Here is a 24,657-nt window from a genome sequence, read left to right on the forward strand (position 1 = left end):
TCCCCCTTGTCCACCTGTTGGAGCACACGCTGCGTGGAATAATGGACAGGGCACTTGAGGCAGAACAGAGGCAGGAAGAGGAGGACTTCCTTAGCTCTCAAGGCCCCCTTTATCCAGACAGTGTTCCTGCGTGCCCGCCGATCACACAGGAAGAGGACGAGGAGGAGGAGGAGGAAGATTGTGTCAGTATGGAGGTGGAGCCTGGCACTCAGCATCAGCAGCAGTCTTTAAGGGATCAGTCCCAAGAAACACATGGACTTGTACGTGGCTGGGAGGAGGTGGCTGCGGACCATGTCGTCCTTAGTGACCCAGAGGACTCCGGACCGAATGCCTCAGCAAACCTACGCTGCATGGCCTCCCTGATCCTGCAAAGCCTGCGTAAGGATCCTCGTATTCGTGGTATCAAGGAGAAGGACCAATACTGGCTGGCAACCCTCCTTGATCCACGTTACAAGGGTAAGGTTGCGGACCTTATCTTGCCATCGCAGAGGGAGCAGAGGATGAAACATCTTCGGGAGGCCTTGCAGAAAGGTCTGTGCAAAGCGTTCCCAGAGACTGGGAGGTTACAAACTCCTGTTTCTGGACAACGTGTTGCTGAGGCTTCAGTCAGTCAAAGAAGGAGCAGTGGAGAAGGTGGCCGTCTGACCGATGCGTTCAGACAATTTTTTGGTCCACAGCCCCAAGGTAGGATCGGTTCCAGCAATCATCGCCAGCGTCTGTTTTACATGGTGCAGGAATACCTAGGGGCAAGATCAGACGTGGACACCTTTCCCACCGAAAATCCTCTGGGTTACTGGGTCTTGAGGATGGATCACTGGCCAGAGCTTGCACAGTATGCAATTTAGCTACTGGCCTGTCCTGCATCCAGCGTTCTTTCGGAACGCAAATTCAGTGCTGCTGGAGGCGTGGTAACCGATCACAGGGTGCATCTGTCCACCGACTCGGTCGATCGACTGACCTTCATAAAAATGAATCAGTCTTGGATCACCACCAGCTACCAAGCACCTGATGCTGATGTAACCGAATAATTTTTTTTGAAATCTCAGATCCCTTCAAAGACTGCCTATGCTGATGCTGAGTGACTATCCCTGAGTAATTATCCTCTTCCTCAATCATCACGCTGATAGCTTGTAAGAACATTTTTGGTTCTGGGCGCCACCACCAGTGCCTAAGGCCCAATTTTTCTGCCCCTGTTTAACAGGGGCGTGTAATTACAATTTTTGATGCAATACTTTGCAGCAGGGCTCGTTCCTGCGTTCCAACTAGAGTGTCTGTGAGGGGTTGCAGTGTTGTGGCACCAGCACCAGTGCCTAAGGCCCAATTTTTCTGCCCCTGTTTAACAGGGGTGTGTAATTACAATTTTTGATGCAATACTTTGCAGCAGGGCTCGTTCCTGCGTTCCAACTAGAGTGTCTGTGAGGGGTTGCAGTGTTGTGGCACCAGCACCAGTGCCTAAGGCCCAATTTTTCTGCCCCTGTTTAACAGGGGCGTGTAATTACAATTTTTGATGCAATACTTTGCAGCAGGGCTCCTTCCTGCGTTCCAACTAGAGTGTCTGTGAGGGGTTGCAGTGTTGTGGCACCAGCACCACCACCACCAAAGGCCCAATTTTTCTGCCCCTGTTCAACAGGGGCATGTAATTACAATTCTTGATCTAATATTTCACAGCAGGGCCCTGTGAAGGCTTACAGTGTTGTGGCCACAACAACACCTAAGGCCCAAATTTCTGCTGAGTATATAGGGCAGGCCCCTACTTTCAAACATCTAACTTACAAACGACTCCTACTTGCAAACGGAAGGAGACAACAGGAAGTGAGATGAAATCTACCCCTAGGAAGGGAAATTCTCTCCTGTAAGAGTTAATATGGGAAAAACATTTCTCCTTTCCACTGATGCTTTCCAATCCTTGTTCCACAAAAAAACCCAAATTCTCAAAAAGCATTTGTCATTGGGACAAAAAGTGAGGTGAAATCTTCTAAAGAGGAGGAAAGACAGCAAAACAAATGTCACAGGGGTGATAACCCTTCCCTATGTTTTCCAAAAAGCTTAAAAAAGATTTTTTGGCTGGAGCTAAACACGTTAAAAATGTACCCGTTCAAAATGACAAACAGATTCTACTTAACAACAAACCTACAGTCCCTGTCTTGTTGGCACCGCCTGTATACTGCTGTTCAGAGTATATAGGGCCTGGTGACCCCACACCTTTCCTTATTTTAATTTGGGTGCGGGGTTCCCCTTAATATCCTTACAAGACCCAAAGGGCCTGGTAATGGACTGGGGGGTACCCATGGTGTTTGTCTCACTGATTTTCATCCATATTGCCAGGACCGGACATTACATTAAACCCGCAAGCAGTTTTAAATGAGATTTTTTCCTTTAAAAATGACATTTGGTGCAGGGACTGTTCTAAATACGGGAAACACGCGCCACTTTACAGGCATACTATAGACACCCCCCAGGTACGATATTTAAAGGAATATTTCACTTTTATTTTTTTTTACTTTAAGCATCATTAAAATCACTGCTCCCGAAAAAACGGCCGTTTTTAAAAGTTTTTTTTGCATTGATACATGTCCCCTGGGGTAGGACCCGGGTCCCCAAACCCTTTTTAGGACAATACCATGCAAATTGGCCTTTAAAATGAGCACTTTTGATTTCGAACGTTCGAGTCCCATAGACGTCAATGGGGTTCTAACGTTCGTGCGAACTTTCGGTCCGTTCGCAGGTTCTGGTGCGAACCGAACCGGGGGGTGTTCAGCTCATCCCTATAGAACAATGGGAATGACCTACTTAAAAATAAACACATAACAAACAGTGATCTCATCCCACCTCAGACTATCCATCAACCATATTCAAGAAGACCCAGGGCTGTCCAAATCTCATTAACCAGCTTTCTTTTCACATATATCTGCTTACTGAGTTTTCAAGTAGGCAGAGACCATTATGGCTTCCTTGACTGTTAAATGTAATAATGTCCTTTTGCAATATATAACAGGACTTCTTCCTAAATGATTGTAGCTCCCTCGAATGCCAGGATCCATAGTCATGTATATGTGACCTACAGTTCCAAAAGTCTGTGTGTTTTGAGGAGATAAGGACTTCAAACAAGAAAACTTCAAGGGCCCCTCAGGCACACACCTTCCAAAGAGTAGTGCTCCCTTAAAAGCCAGGGCCCATAGTCAGGAGGCAAGAGGCTAGCCTGCAGTCCCCTCCAAAAGCCTCTGTCCTGGTTGAGTCTGTCACAGTCTGCACCTAGTGAGGACTACACCTCCCACCACTGAGATCTTATGTTTATTCTCCTTCAGAAATGTAATTTTGCCAATTCTGCTGCTTCCCATCATAGAAGAGGCATGTTTGGTATCAAACTTATTGTTGTTAAAAGTCAAAGTCTCTGGCTTTCCAGGCCCTTCTAAGTACTGTTTATAACAGTTATTTGTGATTCTAAACTGAAATTATATTGCTCTGCTTGTGTTAAAGGTATCTCAAAACTGAGAAGTTTAGATTAGATTTATAGTGGTTGTAAACCGCTGTCATGAAATATGAACAAAGCACATACTTCTATAGTATTTATTTGCCTCTGTTCAAATCACTGAGTGTGATTTCTCCCTGCTGTCTCGTTCTTCTGGTATCAGGAAAAGCTGTCAGAAGTGACTCTTGCTAACACCAAGGTGATGGGGTGGAGAGCTCCAACACACAACCTCTGATTCATATCCTCAGCTGCGCATCGTTCCTGTGTACTGTGAGGAGGGGGGTGTTTCCCTTCCCTCCAATCAGCTCTCAGAGCTCTTGTACAGTGTGTAACTGCAACTCACTACCCCTGCTTTGCGGGTCTGTGAAAAATGCTTTTAAGCTCTGAATTTTACAAGGCTGTAGAGAACAAATTGCTGCAGATAAACAGGTCCAACGTATGATATTCTCTGTGTATCACCTGAGGCCAGTTACTTCACTGTGTATATTTAAGGGTTTACAACCTCAGTAAATCTTAATGTTTTGCCGCAAACTTGTGAATTTTGGACAAATGAGGATTGCATTTCTCCCATTCACCACTGAATTAATGTCTGGACAAAAAGATTGAAGGATGAGTTGGTATGGCATTTCAGAGCGTAATTTTTAGTTTAGATTGGAGTGCACTTTGAACAGAATTATGAACTAATAACAAATGTCTCTCTCATATTTTCTTTGCAGGGAACCCAAGTGATTCCATTACTGTATTCTGTCCTACGAGACAAAAAGCACTTTGAGAAACCAGAAGAGTTTTACCCTCAACATTTTCTGGATTCTGAGGGAAACTTTGTTAATAATGAAGCTTTTATACCATTTTCTGCAGGTGAGAAAACCAAAGGGAGAAACTCTAAATTGCCACAAATGTATTGAGGATCACTCTATGGATGTGTAGTGCTACCCCTGTAGGAGCTGCTGGATAGGATGGGTTCTCTTTTCTTTGTCTCAACCTTCTCAAGAACCTCAGACCCTCTGGCACACCATATTAAGTGTACTATGCCCAATAGTGTTGCTATATCAAACAAAACAGGCACCAAACCAAGTAGTCAGGCTCGGTTCACACTGGGACCGGCTGCAGATCCCACAGGAATGCTGTGCATCCCCGTTCTCCATTTCAGGAACGAATCGGGGCCAAATCTGTGCCTGAATTCGACCCTGAAATGGAGCCAAAGATGTACAGCATTTCTGTGCAGTGCACTTCGCAGCCGCCCCAGAGATATGTGAACTGGCTCCATAGAGAGCCGGTCACATTCTCCTGCTATGCGAATTGGATGCAGGGAAACCCGCCTCCAATTCACATAGGTGTGAACCCAGCCTACAGGCAAACTTAATCTATTGTTATCCATAATCGTTTGTAACTAGACAAACATGAAATGGATTAATAATGATAATATAATTTAGCATACAAAGTGATTAACGGTAAGGACTAGGCATAAGATGGCATATGCCGTCCAGATCAGCATGTGTTGGAGTGTTGGAACTATACTGCTAGAGTGCATTTATGATGGTGATGCTAGTCCTAGACAAAATGGGTGAGCACTGTCCAAAATGAAAGGAAGATGGTAGCAGAAGGGGCAGGGGAACAAAGGGATTTGCAAAATCATTATTACGAGAGGGTGGTCTTCTGCCGGCTATCGTTAAGGCTTTTAAAGAGGTGGATGTAAACCCGATTCATGAAATTTGAGCTGGGCACATAGATCTGGAGTGTTTTGTTATCTCCAAAGCCCCGTGTCTCGTAGCTTTCTCTTGCTGCGTTTGTCTGTTATCAGCCTGATAAGTTTTCCATCACATATGATAAAACCAGCTGGAGCTTTGACTTGGGGAAGGTTGTATAAATAGATTAACACAGCTCTATGTGTAGAGGAGGTGTTTGCCTTTCCTCCAATCAGCTGTCTTGGCTGTGTGCCCAGACTTCTCTGCAATAAAAACCAGGAAGAGAAAAAATATGAAGGGCAGTTTCTAAATAGTATCTAAAGATGAAGACAGCAGATATGGATGTAAAACTTATATAGGGAGATTTGTTTCATCCCTGTGTATCATCTGTGGCTGTTCCATTCACTGGGTATATGGAGGGTTTACATCCATTTTAACAACAGTTCCAGTTAACCTGCATGCAGTATAGGTACGGTATAGTCTCGGCACAGGTGCAAGGAAAATGTGGTTTAGATGCAGTAAAGAGTTGATACAGGTACAGCCTAGGTTTGGAATAAGTGGGTTATAGAGTGCAGTATGGATACGGTATGGATTGGGTACACCTGGTGTCCTACTCTGTGGCTCAGTTCCTGCTAGCAGTATCAGCAATGTGCGAATAGACCTCTTACCTGTCCCCAGGATGCTGCTATCGCTGTGGGGGGGACCTTCAGTCTTTCCCTGAAAGCCTCCGATGACCAGCAGTGGGAAACAGATGGTGAGTAGATGCTTCATTCTCCATGCAGCAGCAGTACAGGTGCTGTGACATAGGCGGTGCTGCACTGCCTCAGGTGTCCTCACTCCCAATCTCAGGCTTGGATCTCCACTGGTATGGTCACCTGGTAGCAAGCGAATATCCAGACAGAGGTGCTCTCTCTCTAACTCCCACAGTGCTAAGAGGAAGAACTTTCCCTGGCAGTTTAATAATAAATATCTCTACACTACTCCTACTGAACAGTGCCTAATGGGATTTGTAGTGTAAGGTATCTATTTGTCCCGTTACATGGCTGCCATCCCAAGTTAAAAACCCCCAGGAGTCTTATGCCCTGTACACACGGTCGGATTTTACGACGGAAAATGTGTGATAGGACCTTGTTGTTGGAAATTCCGACCGTGTGTGGGCTCCATCACACATTTTCCATTGGAATCTCTGACACACAAAGTTTGAGAGCTTGCTATAAAGTTTTCCGACAACAAAATCCGTTGTTGGAAATTCCGATCATGTGTACACAAATCCAACGCACAAAGTGCCACGCATGCTCAGAATAAATTAAGAGATGAAAGCTATTGCCCCGTTTATAGTCCTGACGTACGTGTTTTACGTCACCGTGTTTAGAACAATCGGATTTTCCGAAAACTTTGTGTGACCGTGTGTATGCAAGACAAGTTTGAGCCTAGGATTCTAGGATTTTGTTGTCGGAATGTCCGATCAATGTCCGACCGTGTGTATAGGGCATTAGAGCTCTGCATAGATGTCTATGAGCTTGCTTGGGTTTATCTCTCTCCCTGCAGGTGGGAGGAGAATGGTGCAGCATAATATAAGTATCTCAGTGGAGGGAGAAAAGAATATAATGCAATGAGGTTAATTTACTAAAACTGGAGACTGCAAAATCTGGTACAGCTGTGCATGGTAGCCAATCAGCTTCTAACTTCACCTTGTTCAATTAAGCTTTGACAATAAAAGAACTGCACCAGATTTTGCGAACTCCAGTTTTAGTAAATCAACTTCAATGTCTCGTTCTCCATATTGCTGTAGGCCAGCACCTGGCTATAGCTGTGACCAAAACATAGACAGACCAGTCCACAGAGGGCACCAATGCAATAATTACAAACAGGGCTGGTGCAAGGATTTTTGACACCCCAGACAAAACCTCTTTTTGCCTCCCCCCATTGGCTCCATCCCTGACTGACTCCACCCCCTTTGCCCTGCCCATGTAAACCCCACCTTTTTAATGAAGCACCCATCAAGCGCAGCCTACCAGTGCCCATCAATTAATATTTACTTGCTTCCATTCATTCCGGAGTTGGGACACAGACACAGTCCTCTGCCACTGCTGCGCCTCTGACACTATGTGCGAAAGGAGCGGCGGCTGCCTGCTGATGCTGAGACTTAGTTGCTTGCTGCAAAGAGAAGAGGCCGGGCGCCCTAGGCAGCAGTGCGCCCTAGGCGGTTGCCTAGTTTGCCTAGTGGTAGCACCGGCCCTGATTACAAATGGGGCCACAGTTAGTAATTTCTTACTGCTCATTTCAAAGATGGAAAGATTGAAAATGTACAGGCCAAAAAAAAGATTTCTAAATACCAGCTTGGGGAGCCATTAAAGCTTCATCAAACCCCCACATTGCACCCACTTTGCAAAGGGTAAAAAAGATGGTGTATGCAGGAGTTACTCAACAATCTACATACAGTATGTCCCTAAATGGACCTAGATAGATACAGAGCTGCAAATATGTCTGTCCTGCAGCTGGAAAAAAAAAACAATATTCTTCCTCAGTCTTTTTTTTATGTTATACTTTTATTTCTTTTTTAGGTAAGAGAAGTTGTGCTGGGGAGACTCTGGCTAAAATGGAACTGTTCCTCTTCTTTACAACACTGCTGCAAAACTTCACCTTTCAGGCTCCACCTGGAGCAAAACTGGACCTCACAGGCGCTGTTGGCTTCACAACTCCTCCACTGAAACACGATATTTGTGCGATTTCTCGCACTTAAAGTGAACTGGCAGTAAATATGTCAATAATAATTATGGACTAGGTTTAATCCTTCCAGAAAGAATGTTTTTGATTTGTAGAAATGTGGTTACAAAATGGAAATCAAAGGCACCTCCACATTGGTGAAGATTGTATGTTGTAAAAATTAACGAGATGAAATAATGAACCATGAAGATAAAGGTCCCAAATTCACAGTATTGCTCAAGACCTGTGCCTCCAACTGTCTGCGGATGCTCAGTATGCCTGCTCAAAAGATACTGATGAAAATTCACCTTCACAAGATACTGATGAATAAGAGCTGTATTCCAATATCCGTTCTTCCAGACACATTTATTGGGCTATCAACAGTACCACTGCATCCACTGTGTCCCCACCTAAAGACCACCCCTTCTTAATGCATTTCATCACTACTTGCTTATGATCAAGCCAGAAGTGGTGAAACGCGTTAAGGATGGGTGGACTCTGCATTGGCACACTATTGATGCAGTTGTACTGTTGATAGCCGAATAAAAGTGTCTGGAAGAACGGATATTGGAGTACCGCTTTTATTCATCATTATCTAATGAAGGTGAATGGTTACATAATATGCTAAAGGCTCATAAGTATTAGTACAGGAATTGGATTTTAGCACACCCCTGACCCCCAGGGTAGGGGTCGACAGGGTAGGCTGGCATTTCACCTCTGGGGCGATGTCTCTTGGTCATAGTGGGATGCATGGTCAGAAGGGTACCAGTCACTTTTTGATAAAACAGAGAGGATTTTATTACTCACTGTTAAATGGGAGATAGGGTTAGGGTTGCAGATGCTCAGGGCTACAGTGGAACTTCGGTACTCCACAAAGCACATCACAAGTAAAAGAGCCCTTAAGTCTGGACTGACCTTCCTGTGGCAGGATTCTCTGAAATCTGCACCAATTACAAAAGCTTTCATCTTCTGCAGGAGTGTCAACTAGCTTCCATGGGACTTCATCCTGCTTCCCGTGAAGATCAGCAGCTCCGGGCCTCATCGCTTCCCCTTCTGGCTAGGAAGGCCTAAAACAGTAACTCCATTACGTACGTACACACCCTCCCCTGGCTGCAGCTGGGAAGGAAGAGAGCTTACATCAGCCAGCCCTGAATATTTATACACTTTCCCACAATGCACCACTGGCAGAGGAAAACTCCTAGTGGTGGACTGGAAAAAGGTATGAATATTCATAATTCATACCTACTGTAAAATCTCTCACCAATACCAAAGGCGACAGTGCCACCTACTGACAGAAGGGATAACTGTCAGCCAGACTGAACTTAAAGTGATACTAAAGTCTTGTTATTTTATCTTTAAAAATAACAAACATGATATACTTACCTGCTCTGTGAAATGGTTTTGCACAGAGCAGCCCAGATCCTCTTCTTCTCTGGTCCCTTTTCGGTGCTCCTGGCCCCTCCCTCCTGTCAAGTCCCCTCACAGCAAGCAGCTTTCTATGGGGGCACCCGAGCTGAGCCACAGCTCCATGTGGCCATTCAGACACAGAGTAATGGTTTGGCCCTGCCCTCTCTCTCTCCTGATTGATTAACTGACTTTGATAGCAGTGGGAGCCAATGGCACCGCTGCTGTGTCTCAGCCAGTCAGGAGGGAGAGTCCCAGACAACCAAGGCACTCCTGTACATCACCGGATAGAGATGGGGCTCAGGTAAGTATTAGAGGGGCTGAGAGGGGCTACTACACACACAAGGCTTTTTATCTTAATGCATACAATGCATTAACAGTACGCAGAACAAGGAAATGCAATTATTTTAGTAAATATAAACTGCTAAGTTTTCGTTCTGCTCTGTCTGTCCTATCAGGCTGCAGGACCCCTGACCCTCTGTCTGGACAGTGCTAATTGGCCCTGTGCTGATCACAAGCAAAAAAAACTCTCTAGCAATACACACCAAACTGAACATGTGCAACTTGTCCCCTAGCCACTGTTTTATCAGGAGATGGGTTTGGGGACAGTGGAAGAAGGGGAAGATCAGAGAAGACAGGAAAACAGCCTTTTTACACAATGCAGAGGAATAACCCCTTAAGGCCCCTACACACGATACAAAAATCTGATGGAAAAATTTTTATGACGAGCTGTCTGCCGATTTTCGGATCGTTAGTACGGTGCTTTCAACAGCCGATTTCACTTTTTCGGCAGACAAAAGCTGGATGTGCAGACTATAAAATTTTTGTTGGATGTGAACTCAACGTCCGATTTTTGTTTCAATAGTACGGTTTTCGTACGAAAAAAAGAAAAAAAGCGCAAGAGCAAGACTATGCATGCTCAGAAACAAGAGAATACATATCAAACTGTTGAGCACATTACGTCACTTCTGACATTGTATTCTGTCGTACGAAAATTTTTGACATGAGACTAGCATTCCACAAAAAACGGACGTTCGGTCGTCCGAAAATCTAAGCGTGTGTACGGGGCTTTAGGTTCCACAGTGAATATAACGAGCATGCTTTACTGCAGACCCAGACTGATTTTACTGTTGTGGGTTTAGTAACACTTTAAGGGAGACTGAACAAACCACAGACTACAGAATAACATTGGCTCACTACAGTCATGCAGGACAAACCGTACACACTCCTGCATAAGGCAGGGTGGCTACAGGATCATGAAGGGAAGCTAAATATATGATTTACTGATCACCTGTTTATATATATTTTGTGACCTGTTAGGAACATATCTATGCAGACTTGCAAAGTTACTAATATGACTTGTGCCTAACTTTGTTAGCATCCCAGGTTGTTAGCATGGTGTTCTCATATTCAATTGAGTCTCCCATAGCAAGGATATAGGTACACTATATTGTCAAAAGTATTGGGACACCTGCCTTTGCACGCACATAAACTTTAATGGCATCCCAGTCTTATGCCCCGTACACACGGTCGGACTTTGTTCGGACATTCCAACAACAAAATCCTAGGATTTTTTGCGACGGATGTTGGCTCAAACTTGTCTTGCATACACACGGTCACACAAAGTTGTCGGAAAATCCGATCGTTCTGAGCGCGGTGACGTAAAACACGTACGTCGGGATTATAAACGGGGCAGTGGCCAATAGCTTTCATCTCTTTATTTATTCTGAGCATGCGTGGCACTTTGTCCGTCGGATTTGTGTACACACGATCGGAATTTCCGACAACGGATTTTGTTGTCGGAAAATTTTATAGCCTGCTCTCAAACTTTGTGTGTCGGAAAATCTGATGGAAAATGTATGATGGAGCCCACACCCGGTCGGAATTTCCGGCAACAAGGTCCTATCACACATTTTCCGTCGGAAAATCCGACCGTGTGTACGGGGCATAAGTCCGTAGGGTACAATATTCAGTTGGCCCACCCTTTGCAGCTATAACAGCTTTAACTCTTCTGGGAAGGCTGTCCACAAGGTTTAGGAGTGTGTCTATGGGAATGTTTGACCATTCTTCCAGAAGAGCATTTTTTCTACAAAGGATACTTTTATTCATTTGAATATATGCTTCTTGCATTTTACTACTTGTCCACAGAGATTAACTTAAATGCCCAAAGAGAATTAAAAAAGAACTCTTATGATGCTTTAAATATAAAATAATAAAATAAAATAGAAAAATGTCCTTATATTTCTTTTGTTAATTCTTTCAACTCTGTTCCTCCCCATCTCCCTTGTTTGTGGGGATGAAGCTGGCCAGACTCTGTGCAAATCTGCTTTGTGGGTGTTCTTATCGGCCCCCTCTCACCCAACATCATTTTATTGAAAGACTGAAGAAGCCAGGTAGAAGATTGTTGCCCAAATGGAAACTGCATCCAATTAGATGTCATTTTTTGGGTGTTCGAAAAGTGGTGGTTTTCAGACTACAATGACCTAGAAGAAGGATTCTTCCATCCATGCTGTATATGTTGCTGTGGACTGAACGAAAAAAAAAAAATATCAGTTTATGGTCAGCCTCTCTTACAGAGCAGTGGCACTGCCCACTTTTGTACTGAGTGTGTCTATCGGATGCTCATGTGTCATGTGCTGATGTCACGAAAAGAGAGAGGAAATTTGTTTTAAAAAATTGCTATAATATCATTTAAATTCTGAGACTTCAGATTTTTTTGTGCCTTTGAGCTGTTTCTCAGAGGGCTGATTCACACTTAGACCCCTTTCACACTGAGGCAGTTTTCAGGCGTTTTAACGCTAGAAACAGTGCCTGTAAAGCACCTGAAAACTGCCTCCCATTCATTGCAGTAGGTGTTTTCACACCCGGGCGGTGCACTTTGGGACGTTAGAAAAATGCCTGCAAGCAGCATCTTTGGTGCGGTTTGGGAGTGCTTTATAGAGTACTCCCAAAATGCCCCTGCCAATTGCAATGAATGGGCAGAGCTTCCGAAGCCCCTGAAAAGTGATTCGGAAGCGCCACAGCATGGGAGTTCTTAACCCATTTTTTGGGGTTAAAAGCGCCCTGCTAGCAGTCGAAAAGCAGTGCAAATAAGTGCCGCTTAAACAGCGGTAAACCATCGCTAAAACGAGCCCCTGTGCGAAAGGGGTCTAACGCATTCCATTATTGTGCAATAAGCAACTCTCCTTAATGTGTGGTATAGCATGGGTTAACATGCCATGCGATAAGGCAGCCTATTCCGACTATTCTATAATAAATAGATTGCTAACACACCACAATAGAATAAAAAAGCAAATGAACCTTTTTTCAAAACGAAGCTCTCCACAATGACGCATATACAGTGACTTGTCTATCCCTCCTATATTGTAGTCTACCCTTTCGCTTAAATACTTTCCTGTCACTATAAAATATTTCCATCTGTTGTCTCTGAACTGATAATCTGATGTTTATTTTAAGATAAAACCCAACTTAATTTCTCCCTCCCTCCGATGTTACCAAGCTAACTATATACTGCCTGCCCACTGTACAATATTTGTGGTTATCAGAATACACACTTTAATGTTTATTTCAAAATAAAATTTGCCTCGTCCCTTCATCTTACATTGCAACCTAACCAAGCTGCTTACATACGGTCCAGACACTGTACAATATTTGTAGCTATTGTTTCCCAGATAATACACTCTATTTTTTTATTTCAAGATAAAACCTGCCTTGTCTTTACTATTTGCATTGTGATGTTATTGTTACCACCCACTGTACAATATTTGTATGTATCAGAAAATACACTTTATTGTTTATTTCAAAATAAAATTTGCATTGTCTCTTCGTCTTACATTGTAGCCTTACCAAACTGCTTACATACTGGCCAATCACTGTACAATACATTTGGTTATTGCTTCTAAGATGAATTTCAAGATAAAACATTGTACCTTTCTATTTATTGAATTGTTCATGTACTGTCCTTATGCTAGCCAGTTGCAAACCCTCAAGGTTTTTTACGTTGATGCATTCTATGCATCAACGTGCAAAACCTCCTGTCATGCAGCAGCCCCCCAGAGCCCCTCTTTTACTTACCTGAACCCAGTCTTTCCAGCAACAGGGACAGGCACACCAGCTCCAGCCAGTGTCTCGGTTCCCGATCGGATAGATTGATAGCAGTGCATCCATTGGCTCCCACTGCTGTCAATCAAATCCAATGATGTTGGAGCTGGGGGCGGGGCCGAGTTCTGCAGTATGTGTCAATGGACGCAGCAGCAGGACATGGGAGCGCGCCTGCATGAGTGCCCCCAAAGGAGAGCGGCTCTCCAACAGGGCACTCGAGAAGAGGAGGAGCCAGGAGCACCACTGAGGGACCCCAGAAGAGAAGGATCAGGACCACTCTGTTTAACCACTTGACAACTGGGCACTTAAACCCCCCTCCTGCCCAGACCAATTTTCAGCTTTCAGCGCTCTCACACTTTGAATGACAATTACTCAGTCATGTAATACTGTACCCAAATGAATTTTTTGTCCTTTTTTTCATACAAATAGAGCTTTCTTTTGGTGGTATTTGATCACCTCTGGGTTATTTATTTTTTTGCGCTATAAATGAAAAAAGACCGAAAATTTTGAAAAATAAAAAGCATTTTTTTTAAGTTTGTGTGATAAAATTTTGCAAATTACCGTATTCATTTTTCTTCATAAATTTTGGCCACAATTTATACTGCTACATATCTTTGGTAAAAATAACCCAAATTAGTGGATATTATTTGGTCTTTGTGAAAGAGTCTACAAACTATGGTGCAAATCATAAAAAATTGATCACACCTGATGTACTGGTGGCCTATCTCATTTCTTGCGACCCTAACAAGCCAGGAAAGTACAAATACCCCCCAAATGACCCCTTTTTTGAAAGTAAACATTCCAAGGTATTTAGTAAGATGCATGGTGAGGTTTTTGATGTTGTCATTTTTTCCCACAATTCTTTGCAAAATGAAGATTTTTTTTCCCCCCACAAAATTGTCATTGTAATAGGTTATTTCTCTCACATGGCATTTGTATACCACAAATAACACCCCAAAATACATTCTGCTACTCCTCCTGAGTATTACGATACCACATGTGTGGGACTTTTTCACAGCCTGGCCACATAGAGAGGCTCAATATGCAGGGAGCACCATCAGGTGTTCTAGGAGCATAAATTACACATCTAACTTGTTGACTAGCTATTACACTTTTGAAGGCCCTGGAGCACCAGGACAATGACACGCGACACTGACGTGGCACTGATGACAGATGGCACTGATACGTGGCACTGATAACACTGATGTGGCACTGATGACAGATGGCACTGATACGTGGCACTTATGACAGATGGCACTAATACGTGGCACAGATGGCACTAATATGTGGCACTGACAGATGGCACTAACACGTGGCACTGATGACACGCGACACTGATGACAGATGGCACTAATATGTGGCACTGATGACAGATGGCACTAATACGTGGTACTGATGACAGATGGCACTAATATGTGGCACTGATGACAGATGGCACTAATATGTGGCACTGATGACAGATGGCACTGATACGTGGCACTAATGACACGTGACACTGATGACAGATGGCACTGATGACAGATGGCACTAATACGTGGCACTGATGACAGATGTCACTGATACCTGGCACTGATGACACGTGACACTGATGACAGATGGCACGTGACACTGACAGGTGGCACCGATTACAGATGGCACTAATATGTGGCACTGATGACAGATGGCACTTATACGTGGCACTGGGGACAGATGGCAGGGACATGACAGTGGGGACAAATGGCAGGACATGACAGTGGGGACAGATGGCAGGGACATGACAGTGGGGACAGATGGCAGGACATGACAGTGGGGATAGATGGCAGGGACATGACAGTGGGGACAAATGGCAGGACATGACAGTGGGAACAGATGGCAGGGACATGACAGTGGGGACAGATGGCAGGGACATGACAGTGGGGACAGATGGCAGGGACATGACAGTGGGGACAGATGGCAGGGACATGACAGTGGGGATAGATGGCAGGGACATGACAGTGGGGACAGATGGCAAGACATGACAGTGGGGATAGATGGCAGGGACAGATGGCAGTGGGGACACTTTTTTTTTGTTTTTTTTTTATACTTACCGCTGCAGCGGTTCGCTCTCCCTCCTCACACGCGGTCTCTGTGTGAGGAGGGAGAGCCGGCGATGAGAGATGATCTCATATGTTTACATATGAGATCAATTCTCATTGGCACCGCCGATCGCACTGAAAACGGCCGCTATGATTGGCTGTTTTCAGCGATCTGTGACTGGCTGTGTCCAAGCGATGCGCTCCCGCGGGAGTGCGCATTGCGGAAGTAAACAGGAGGACGTCCAGGGACGGCCTCCCAGCAGTTAGCGTTCGCGCTGCAGCCGTCTTTCGGCTATAGTGCGGGCGCGAAGAGGTTAAAACCAACTGCACAGAGGAGGCAAGTATGACATATTTGGGGAAATGGGATTGGGAGTTCAGCAGCTCGGTGTCTTTTGGCACCCTGTTTTGACATTGTATTAAACTTTTAAGACAATGCAACGTGCTACTGTGAAAATAAAGAAGCTAACAACCTATAATTTTAAACAGTTGTGCCACTGGCCAATTTATAATAATGTTGAGGGCTTTACCATTATATTTTTTAGGAGAAAACTTTCCTGTAGTTCTGTTGTGGCTGTTATGCCTGGAACACACTATAAGGAGCTTGCAAAGAGATCCTAATACTAACTACATGATGTTAGTACAGCGATCTCCCCACTGAGCTATTGTGTTCTGACAGGGGGACTGCCCCCCCCCCCCCCCCGCCAAAACACACTGGTCAGCACTCGCAGTTCTTGGCTGTGAGCGCTGATCGGATGCAGATCAGCCGATGTTTTTCTGGCATGCCTGTTCTACAGAAGCTAGACATTTGGCCAGCTTCTGTTGGACAGGATGACATACACATGGGCTGAGTGTCAGCCGGTTTCTGTTGAAACCAGCCAATACCGGTTGATATTTGCCCCGTGTGTACCAGACTTTACTAACACAGATCAATTCAGACCTACACTATATTGTCAAAAGTATTGGGACGCCTGCCTTTACACGCACATGAACTTTAATGGCATCCCACTCTTCAGTCAGTAGAGTTCAATAGTGAGTTGGCCCACCCTTTGCAGCTATAACAGCTTAAATTCTTCTGGGAAGGCTGTCCACAAGGTTTAGGAGTGTGTCTATGGGAATGTTTAACCATTCTACGAGAAGATCATTTGTGAGGTCAGGCACTGATGTGGACGAGAAGGCCTGGCTCACAGTCTCCACTCCAAATAATCCCAAAGATGATCTATCAGGTTGAGGTCAGAACTCTGTGCAGGCCAGTCAAGTTTCTCCGCCCCAAACTTGCTTATTCATGTCTTTATGGACCTTGCTTTGTGCACTGATGTGCTGTCATGTTGGAACAGGAAGGGGCCATCCCCACACTTTTCCCACAAAGTTGGGAGCATGAAATTGTCCAAAATGTCTTGGTATGCTGATGCCTGAACCCCTTAAATATAACCCCACACCATAATTCCCCCTCCACCAAATGATTTGGACCAGTCCACAAAGCAAGATCCATAAAGACATGAATGAGTGGGTTTGGGGTGGGGAAAACTTGAGTGGCCTGCACAGAGTCCTGACCTCGACCCGATAGAACACCTTTGGGATGAATTAGAGTGGAGACTGCCAGCCAGGCTTTCCTGTCCAACATCAGTGCCCGACCTCACAAATGCTCTTCTGGAAGAATGGTCAAACATTCCCATAGACACACTCCTAAACCTTGTGGAAAGCCTTCCCAGAAGAGTTGAAGCGGTTATAGCTGTAAAGGGTGGGCCAAATCAATATTGAACCCTATGGACTAAGACTGGGATGCCATTAACGTTCATGTGCGTGTATAGGCAGGCGTTCCAATACTTTTGACAATATAGTGTAGGTCTGAATTGATCTATGGTAGTAAAGTCTGGTACACACGGCCAAATATCAGCCGGTATTAGCTGGTTCAACAGAAACCAGCATAAGTGGCCCAAAAGTTGTCAACAAGCCAGTGAGTGGATGAAGCCTGTCTTTTTGTTACACACAACCACAGGATTACAGCATTAAAACTTTGGGCACCGTGCAGGCCTGCCACTGTCATCCTAACAACCAGTGATGTCATTGGTTAATAATGGGGCCATTGGGCGCCTGCACAGCAATCTTATTTGCCTGTTCCTTGCCCCTCTCTGTTAGCACTGGGGTCATTTTAGCTGAGAGGAAGATAAACTGAAGGAGAAGAGGAATTCTAGAGTACTAGTCAGTACCAGTGTGCAAAGGTCGAGGAATAAATCACCTCAAATCTTGGGTAGTCTATGTGCTAAGTGTAGATGCTGTTGCGATATGTAAAAATATTACTTTAGATTTTTACATTTTAGAATGGGGTGCCTCAAGATTGTGCATTATAAAGGGTGCCTTGGCTGAAAAAAGGTTGAGAAACACTGCATTGGATTAATTTTAGGGAAGTATTATATTTCTGTGTGTTCAGCCTCTTGTACTTTGGCTCACCATACAAACTCCTGGAAAGCTGTGGGTATAGTTACACTATTGTTTATACATTCTTTGGCATGCATACAGATTAAAAAATAATAAGTCATGATATACATTACTATGAATTTAGGTGAAAGGTGTGCGGTTTTAGGTATGTTTATCCAGATCTCCAATGAGTCAAGTTTTTGCAAACCATTACATAATGTTTTTGACTTTTTTTCAATACTTGTGGGCAAGGCTTTCCTAGATTAAGTGCTTATATTCATTGTAAAATATATAAATGCATACCAAAGGATATTCTCCATTACTTCAGCTGAAGACTGAGAACAAGGACTGCAATACAATCCTAATGTAAAAGGTAAGAAATAGATCAGGTCTCTATGGTGTTAAAATAATTTATCTGAGGTGCACAATTCTTGGGTAGAGCTTCTGAAATTTACAGCTCTTTTAAACAAATATGGCTAATACATACAGTTAATACTTGTCAAATATTTTCATTAATTTGCATGCCATGGGGAATTCAGTACAAAGGGGACTGCAGTCGCTGACCACCTTCTAAAAAATATGATTTCTGTCACTTTGGCTTCAATCAGTCCCAATAAAATGGAATATAATGTCAAAGGGAAGTTAGAACTCCCGAAGGTATTGAAACCACTGGATCAATATGACAGCCAAGCAACTATCATGTTCACATGGAGAGGTCAGCAACTGCAACTTCTACGTTTTTAAACTATAGGTTTTCTTGAACAAGTTTTTTTTTTTTTAAAGCACACTGCACCCTGGGTCTTGGAGTGCTAAATAGAGATCTTGATGGGAATGCTAGATGTAGCTTTAAACACGATTTAAGCAGGCTTATATATGCTTCCGTATTGCTTGAAGTTTACATTTTTAGATGAACAGTTCAGCCTAATGCCCCTTACACACGGTCGGACTTTGTTCGGACATTCCGACAACAAAATCCTAGGTTTTTTTCCGACGGATGTTGTCTCAAACTTGTCTTGCATACACACAGTCACACAAAGTTGTCGGAAAATCCGATCGTTCTAAACGCGGTGACGTAAAACACGTACGTCGGGACTATAAACGGGGCAGTGGCCAATAGCTTTCATCTCTTTATTTATTCTGAGCATGCGTGGCACTTTGTCCGTCGGATTTGTGTACACACGATCGGAATTTCCGACAACGGTTTTTGTTGTCGGAAAATTTTATCTCCTGCTCTCCAACTTTGTGTGTCGGAAAATCCGATGGAAAATGTCCGATGGAGCCCACACACGGTCGGAATTTCCGACAACACGCTCCGATCGGACATTTTCCATCGGAAAATCCGACCGTGTGTACGGGGCATTAGTGTTGACTCGGTGTAGGCTCTATTTAACACACTTTTACAGCATTTTTGAAGCCCCTACAGTCCCCTCGGCTCAATTCTTGGAGCTCTGAGTAGAGATGTTCATAGATTAAGTCTGTGGTTTTTACCATTTTCAGTTTGGCTTGAAACTTTCTGAAGCATGTTTGAAGCTCCTGTAAATGGCTAGCACTTCCAATAAGATCTGTATTTTTAAGGTGGGTAAACACTATAAGAAAGTTGGGCGAACGATCGTCTGGCTTTCCTAGCAAGTCGGAACTAAGGATGGAAATAATGTATGAAAATTCCCGTATGACAAAGGCTTTTTTGTTCTTGTTTATTGTTTCTAATCATGTGCAGTCTTTCCTGTCTAATTTTTCTCATACGAAAACAGTACACATTAAAGAAAATCACTTGTTCTGTTCACCTTAATGCCCCGTACACACGGTCGGATTCTCCGACGGAAAATGTGTGATAGGACCTTGTTGTCGGAAATTCCGACCGTGTGTAGGCTCCATCACACATTTTCCATCGGATTTTCCGACACACAAAGTTTGAGAGCAGGGTATAAAATTTTCCGACAACAAAATCCGTTGTCGGAAATTCCGATCGTGTGTACACAAATCCGACGGACAAAGTGCAACGCATGCTCAGAATAAATAAAGAGATGAAAGCTATTGGCCACTGCCCCGTTTATAGTCCCGCATACATGTTTTACGTCACCGCGTTCAGAATGATCGGATTTTCCGACAACTTTGTGTGACCGTGTGTATGCAAGACAAGTTTGAGCCAACATCCGTCGGAAAAAATCCTAGGATTTTGTTGTCGGAATGTCCGAACAAAGTCCGACCGTGTGTACGGGGCATAAGAGGAAAAAAATTTGGAGTTTGTCCCTTTAGAAATTTTCATTTGAAAAGTCTGAATCAGAATCAAAATTGAATGATCGCGCCTCATACGGAATTTTTCTTCTGATTTTCTCATAGTGTGTACCCAGCTTTAGAGTGGAACTCAAGGATGCTTTAAGGGTTTCCAGTCACTGAAAGCTTGTTAAATGCTTGCTGATGTTGATATAATTTAGATAAGATTTTACAGGATAAGCTTAAAATACACTCATCATAACAAAAATACATTGCCTGCCATTGCTGACCCCCTTATAAAATTTCTACTTGCTTGACGGTGCCTGGCTTATACTGTATACTTCTAAATCTTTGACTACGTAACAGCAAACAAAAGTAATAGGAAAAACATAAAACCTCATTCCTATACAACTAGATAGCTGGTAAGGTAGCATTTACAGAAATGGGTTAGTAAAATCAGTTCATAAAAGCATTTTATGGTTGCTGTATTTGAAGTAAACATGTGCCTATGCTATGGACATTTCATTATTTACATATTTTTAACAAGTAAATATGCTTACTGGTTGTTAATAATACATCAGTATTTGAACATCCATAGCTTGGCCCCAGGTTTACTTTAAGCAATGGCCGAATGTTTAGTGTTTGAGTCCTTACAGCACTTTGCCCACAGCAGGAAAGAGACCTTGTAAAAGATGTAACGCTTGTTTACCCTGAAGTCGTGGTAAATGAGTTCTAGATGACATATTAAACCACCTTGTGATATCTCAGCTCCCATACTTAGCTGTAACATTCCAGGCCTGTTTCTTCTTTGTCGGTATGAGGGGGGACTATGTAAGGCCAAAAACGATGCACTTAGGTGCTCAAGGGGGAGGAACAAGACAGGGGCAAGATCCAACCCCGAATAGTCTTTATAAAAGAGTCTAGCAATAGCTTAGCAAGTCATTTTCAAACTTGCAGCTTAATTACTTACTATCTGGGGTATGTGATGGTCACATACATCCTCATTAGGGATGAGCTTCGAGTTCGAGTCGAACTCATGTTCTACTCGAACATTGGCTGTTCGCAAGTTCGCCGAACAGCGAACAATTTGGGGTGTTCGCGGCAAATTCGAATGCCGCGGAACACCCTTTAAAATTCTATGGGAGAAATCAAAAGTGCTAATTTTAAAGGCTTATATGCAAGTTATTGTCATAAAAAGTGTTTGGGGACCCGGGTCCTGCCCCAGGGGACATGGATCAATGCAAAAAAAAGTTTTAAAAACGGATGTTTTTTCAGGAGCAGTGATTTTATTAATGCTTAAAGTCAAACAATAAAAGTGTAATATCCCTTTAAATTTCGTACCTGGGGGGTGTCTATAGTATGCCTGTAAAGGGGCGCATGTTTCCTGTGTTTAGAACAGTCTGACAGCAAAATGACATTTGGAAGGAAAAAACTCATTTAAAACTACCCGCGGCTATTGCATTGCCGACAATACACATAGAAGTTCATTGATAAAAACGGCATGGGAATTCCCCACAGGGCAACCCCGAACCAAAATAAAAAAAAAAAAATGATGTGGGGGTCCCCCTAAATTCCATACAAGGCCCTTCGGGTCTGGTATGGATATTAAGGGGAACCCCAGCCAAAATTAAAAAAAAAAATTGACGTGGGGTTCCCCCTAAATTCCATACCAGACCCTTCAGGTCTGGTATGGATTTTAAGGGGAACCCCGCGCCAAAAAAAAAAAAAAAAAAACGGCGTGGGGTCCCCCTAAAAATCCATACCAGACCCTTATCCGAGCACGCAACCTGGCAGGCCGCAGGAAAAGAGGGGGGGACGAGAGTGCGGCCCCCCCCCCCCTCCTGAACCGTACCAGGCCACATGCCCTCAACATTGGGAGGGTGCTTTGGGGTAGCCCCCCAAAGCACCTTGTCCCCATGTTGATGAAGACAAGGGCCTCATCCCCACAACCGTGGCCGGTGGTTGTGGGGGTCTGCGGGCGGGGGGCTTATCGGAATCTGGAAGCCCCCTTTACCAAGGGGACCCCCAGATCCCGGCCCCCCCCCTGTGTGAAATGGTAAGGGGTTACTTACCCCTACCATTTCACTAAAAAACTGTCAAAAATGTTAAAAATGACAAGAGACAGTTTTTGACAATTCCTTTATTTAAATGCTTCTTCTTTCTTCCTTCATCTTCTTCTTCTTCTGGTTCTTCTGGCTCTTCTGGTTCTTCCTCCGGCGTTCTCGTCCAGCATCTCCTCCGCGGCGTCTTCTATCTTCTTCTCCTCGGGCCGCTCCGCACCCATGGCATGAGGGGGGAGGCTCCCGCTCTTCTCTTCATCTTCTTCTTCATCTTCATCTTCTTCTTCATCTTCTTCTTCTTCTTCTTCTTCTCTTCTTCATCTCTTCTTCCTTCTTCATTTCTTCTGCGGGCCGCTCCGCATCCATGCATGGAGGGAGGCTCCCGCTGTGTGACGGCGTCTCTTCGTCTGACGGTTCTTAAATAACGGGGGGCGGGGCCATCCGGTGACCCCGCCCCCCTCTGACGCACGGTGAATTGACGGGACTTCCCTGTGACGTCACGGGGAATGCCACAGGGAAGTCCCGTCATGTCCCGTGCGTCAGAGGGGGGCGGGGTCACCGGGTGGCCCCGCCCCCCGTTATTTAAGAACCGTCAGACGAAGAGACGCCGTCACACAGCGGGAGCCTCCCTCCATGCATGGATGCGGAGCGGCCCGCAGAAGAAATGAAGAAGGAAGAAGAGATGAAGAAGAGAAGAAGAAGAAGAAGAAGAAGATGAAGAAGAAGATGAAGAAGAAGATGAAGAGAAGAGCGGGAGCCTCCCCCCTCATGCCATGGGTGCGGAGCGGCCCGAGGAGAAGAAGATAGAAGACGCCGCGGAGGAGATGCTGGACGAGAACGCCGGAGGAAGAACCAGAAGAGCCAGAAGAACCAGAAGAAGAAGAAGATGAAGGAAGAAAGAAGAAGCATTTAAATAAAGGAATTGTCAAAAACTGTCTCTTGTCATTTTTAACATTTTTGACAGTTTTTTAGTGAAATGGTAGGGGTAAGTAACCCCTTACCATTTCACACAGGGGGGGGGCCGGGATCTGGGGGTCCCCTTGGTAAAGGGGGCTTCCAGATTCCGATAAGCCCCCCGCCCGCAGACCCCCACAACCACCGGCCACGGTTGTGGGGATGAGGCCCTTGTCTTCATCAACATGGGGACAAGGTGCTTTGGGGGGCTACCCCAAAGCACCCTCCCAATGTTGAGGGCATGTGGCCTGGTACGGTTCAGGAGGGGGGGGGGGCCGCACTCTCGTCCCCCCCTCTTTTCCTGCGGCCTGCCAGGTTGCGTGCTCGGATAAGGGTCTGGTATGGATTTTTAGGGGGACCCCACGCCGTTTTTTTTTTTTTTTTTGGCGCGGGGTTCCCCTTAAAATCCATACCAGACCTGAAGGGTCTGGTATGGAATTTAGGGGGAACCCCACGTCAATTTTTTTTTTAAATTTTGGCTGGGGTTCCCCTTAATATCCATACCAGACCTGAAGGGCCTTGTATGGAATTTAGGGGGACTCCCACATCATTTTTTTTTTTTAATTTTGGTTCGGGGTTGCCCTGTGGGGAATTCCCATGCCGTTTTTATCAATGAACTTCTATGTGTATTGTCGGCAATGCAATAGCCGCGGTAGTTTTAAATGAGTTTTTTCCTTCAAAATGTCATTTTGCTGTCAGACTGTTCTAAACACGGGAAACATGCGCCGCTTTACAGGCACACTATAGACACCCCCCAGGTATGAAATTTAAAGGGATATTACACTTTTATTGTTTGACTTTAAGCATTATTAAAATCACTGCTCCTGAAAAAACGGCCGTTTTTAAAACTTTTTTTTGCATTGATCCATGTCCCCTGGGGCAGGACCCAGGTCCCCAAACACTTTTTATGACAATAACTTGCATATTAGCCTTTAAAATTAGCACTTTTGATTATTCATGTTCGTGTCCCATAGACTTTAACGGTGTTCGCGTGTTCGAACGAATTTTTTTCCTGTTCGCATGTTCTGGTGCGAACCGAACAGGGGGGTGTTCGGCTCATCCCTAATCCTCATATAGCAAAACCTAAGCAGTTTTGGATACTGGAGAAGCAAGATCTTCTGAGATCTCCTGAAAAGGTCATAAGGAGAACATTTGGGCCGGCATTCTCAGTCACCCCTCCGCCTGTCTAAAATGTTAGGTAGCTAGCTCTCATTATTGTCTTCTGATTCAACTGCTTCATCTTGAACAAAATGCATCAGCCAGAGTTGAGGAGAGGAGTCATTGGCTGTTTATGCTTTACTTTGATAGTGCTGGATGTGATATTTATGATTTTCGTCTGTTTGTATTGTTAAATACTTTAATATTTCTAGCTTTTCACTCACTTTATTTCATCTTATATTTGAGAATCCTGGAAAACGGCTATCTTTGCTGGTTGAAGGTGACGAGGGTCCTATTGGATTTCTAAGAAGAAGAAAATTGAGTGCTTTTTGATTAACCTTTATTAGGAGGCCATAACAATTTGATGAGTGTAATGCTGCGTACACACGGTCGGACTTTTCGTCTACAAAAGTCCGACGGACGTCGACGGACTAAAG

General features: G+C 44.3%; 2 protein-coding genes across 2 annotated transcripts in view; both read left to right on the forward strand.

Moving 5' to 3' along the window:
- The window catches only part of LOC141139276 (cytochrome P450 2K4-like), a 95,885-nt gene extending 87,672 nt beyond the window's left edge, over positions 1–8,213 (forward strand). The window contains exons 9-10 of the mRNA XM_073625232.1: positions 4,186–4,327; positions 7,719–8,213. Of these exons, the coding sequence (XP_073481333.1) occupies positions 4,186–4,327; positions 7,719–7,897 (321 nt within the window). The 3' untranslated portion in view covers positions 7,898–8,213. The remainder of the gene's footprint in view (positions 1–4,185; positions 4,328–7,718) is intronic.
- Positions 8,214–20,843: 12,630 nt separating this feature from the next.
- LOC141139277 (cytochrome P450 2K1-like) overlaps positions 20,844–24,657 on the forward strand; it is a 38,771-nt gene continuing 34,957 nt past the window's right edge. The window contains exon 1 of the mRNA XM_073625233.1: positions 20,844–20,862. The gene's annotated coding sequence lies outside the window, so the exon portion shown is untranslated. The remainder of the gene's footprint in view (positions 20,863–24,657) is intronic.

The sequence above is a fragment of the Aquarana catesbeiana genome, linkage group LG04, assembly GCF_042186555.1.
Source record: "Aquarana catesbeiana isolate 2022-GZ linkage group LG04, ASM4218655v1, whole genome shotgun sequence".
Taxonomy (NCBI): Eukaryota; Metazoa; Chordata; class Amphibia; order Anura; family Ranidae; genus Aquarana; species Aquarana catesbeiana.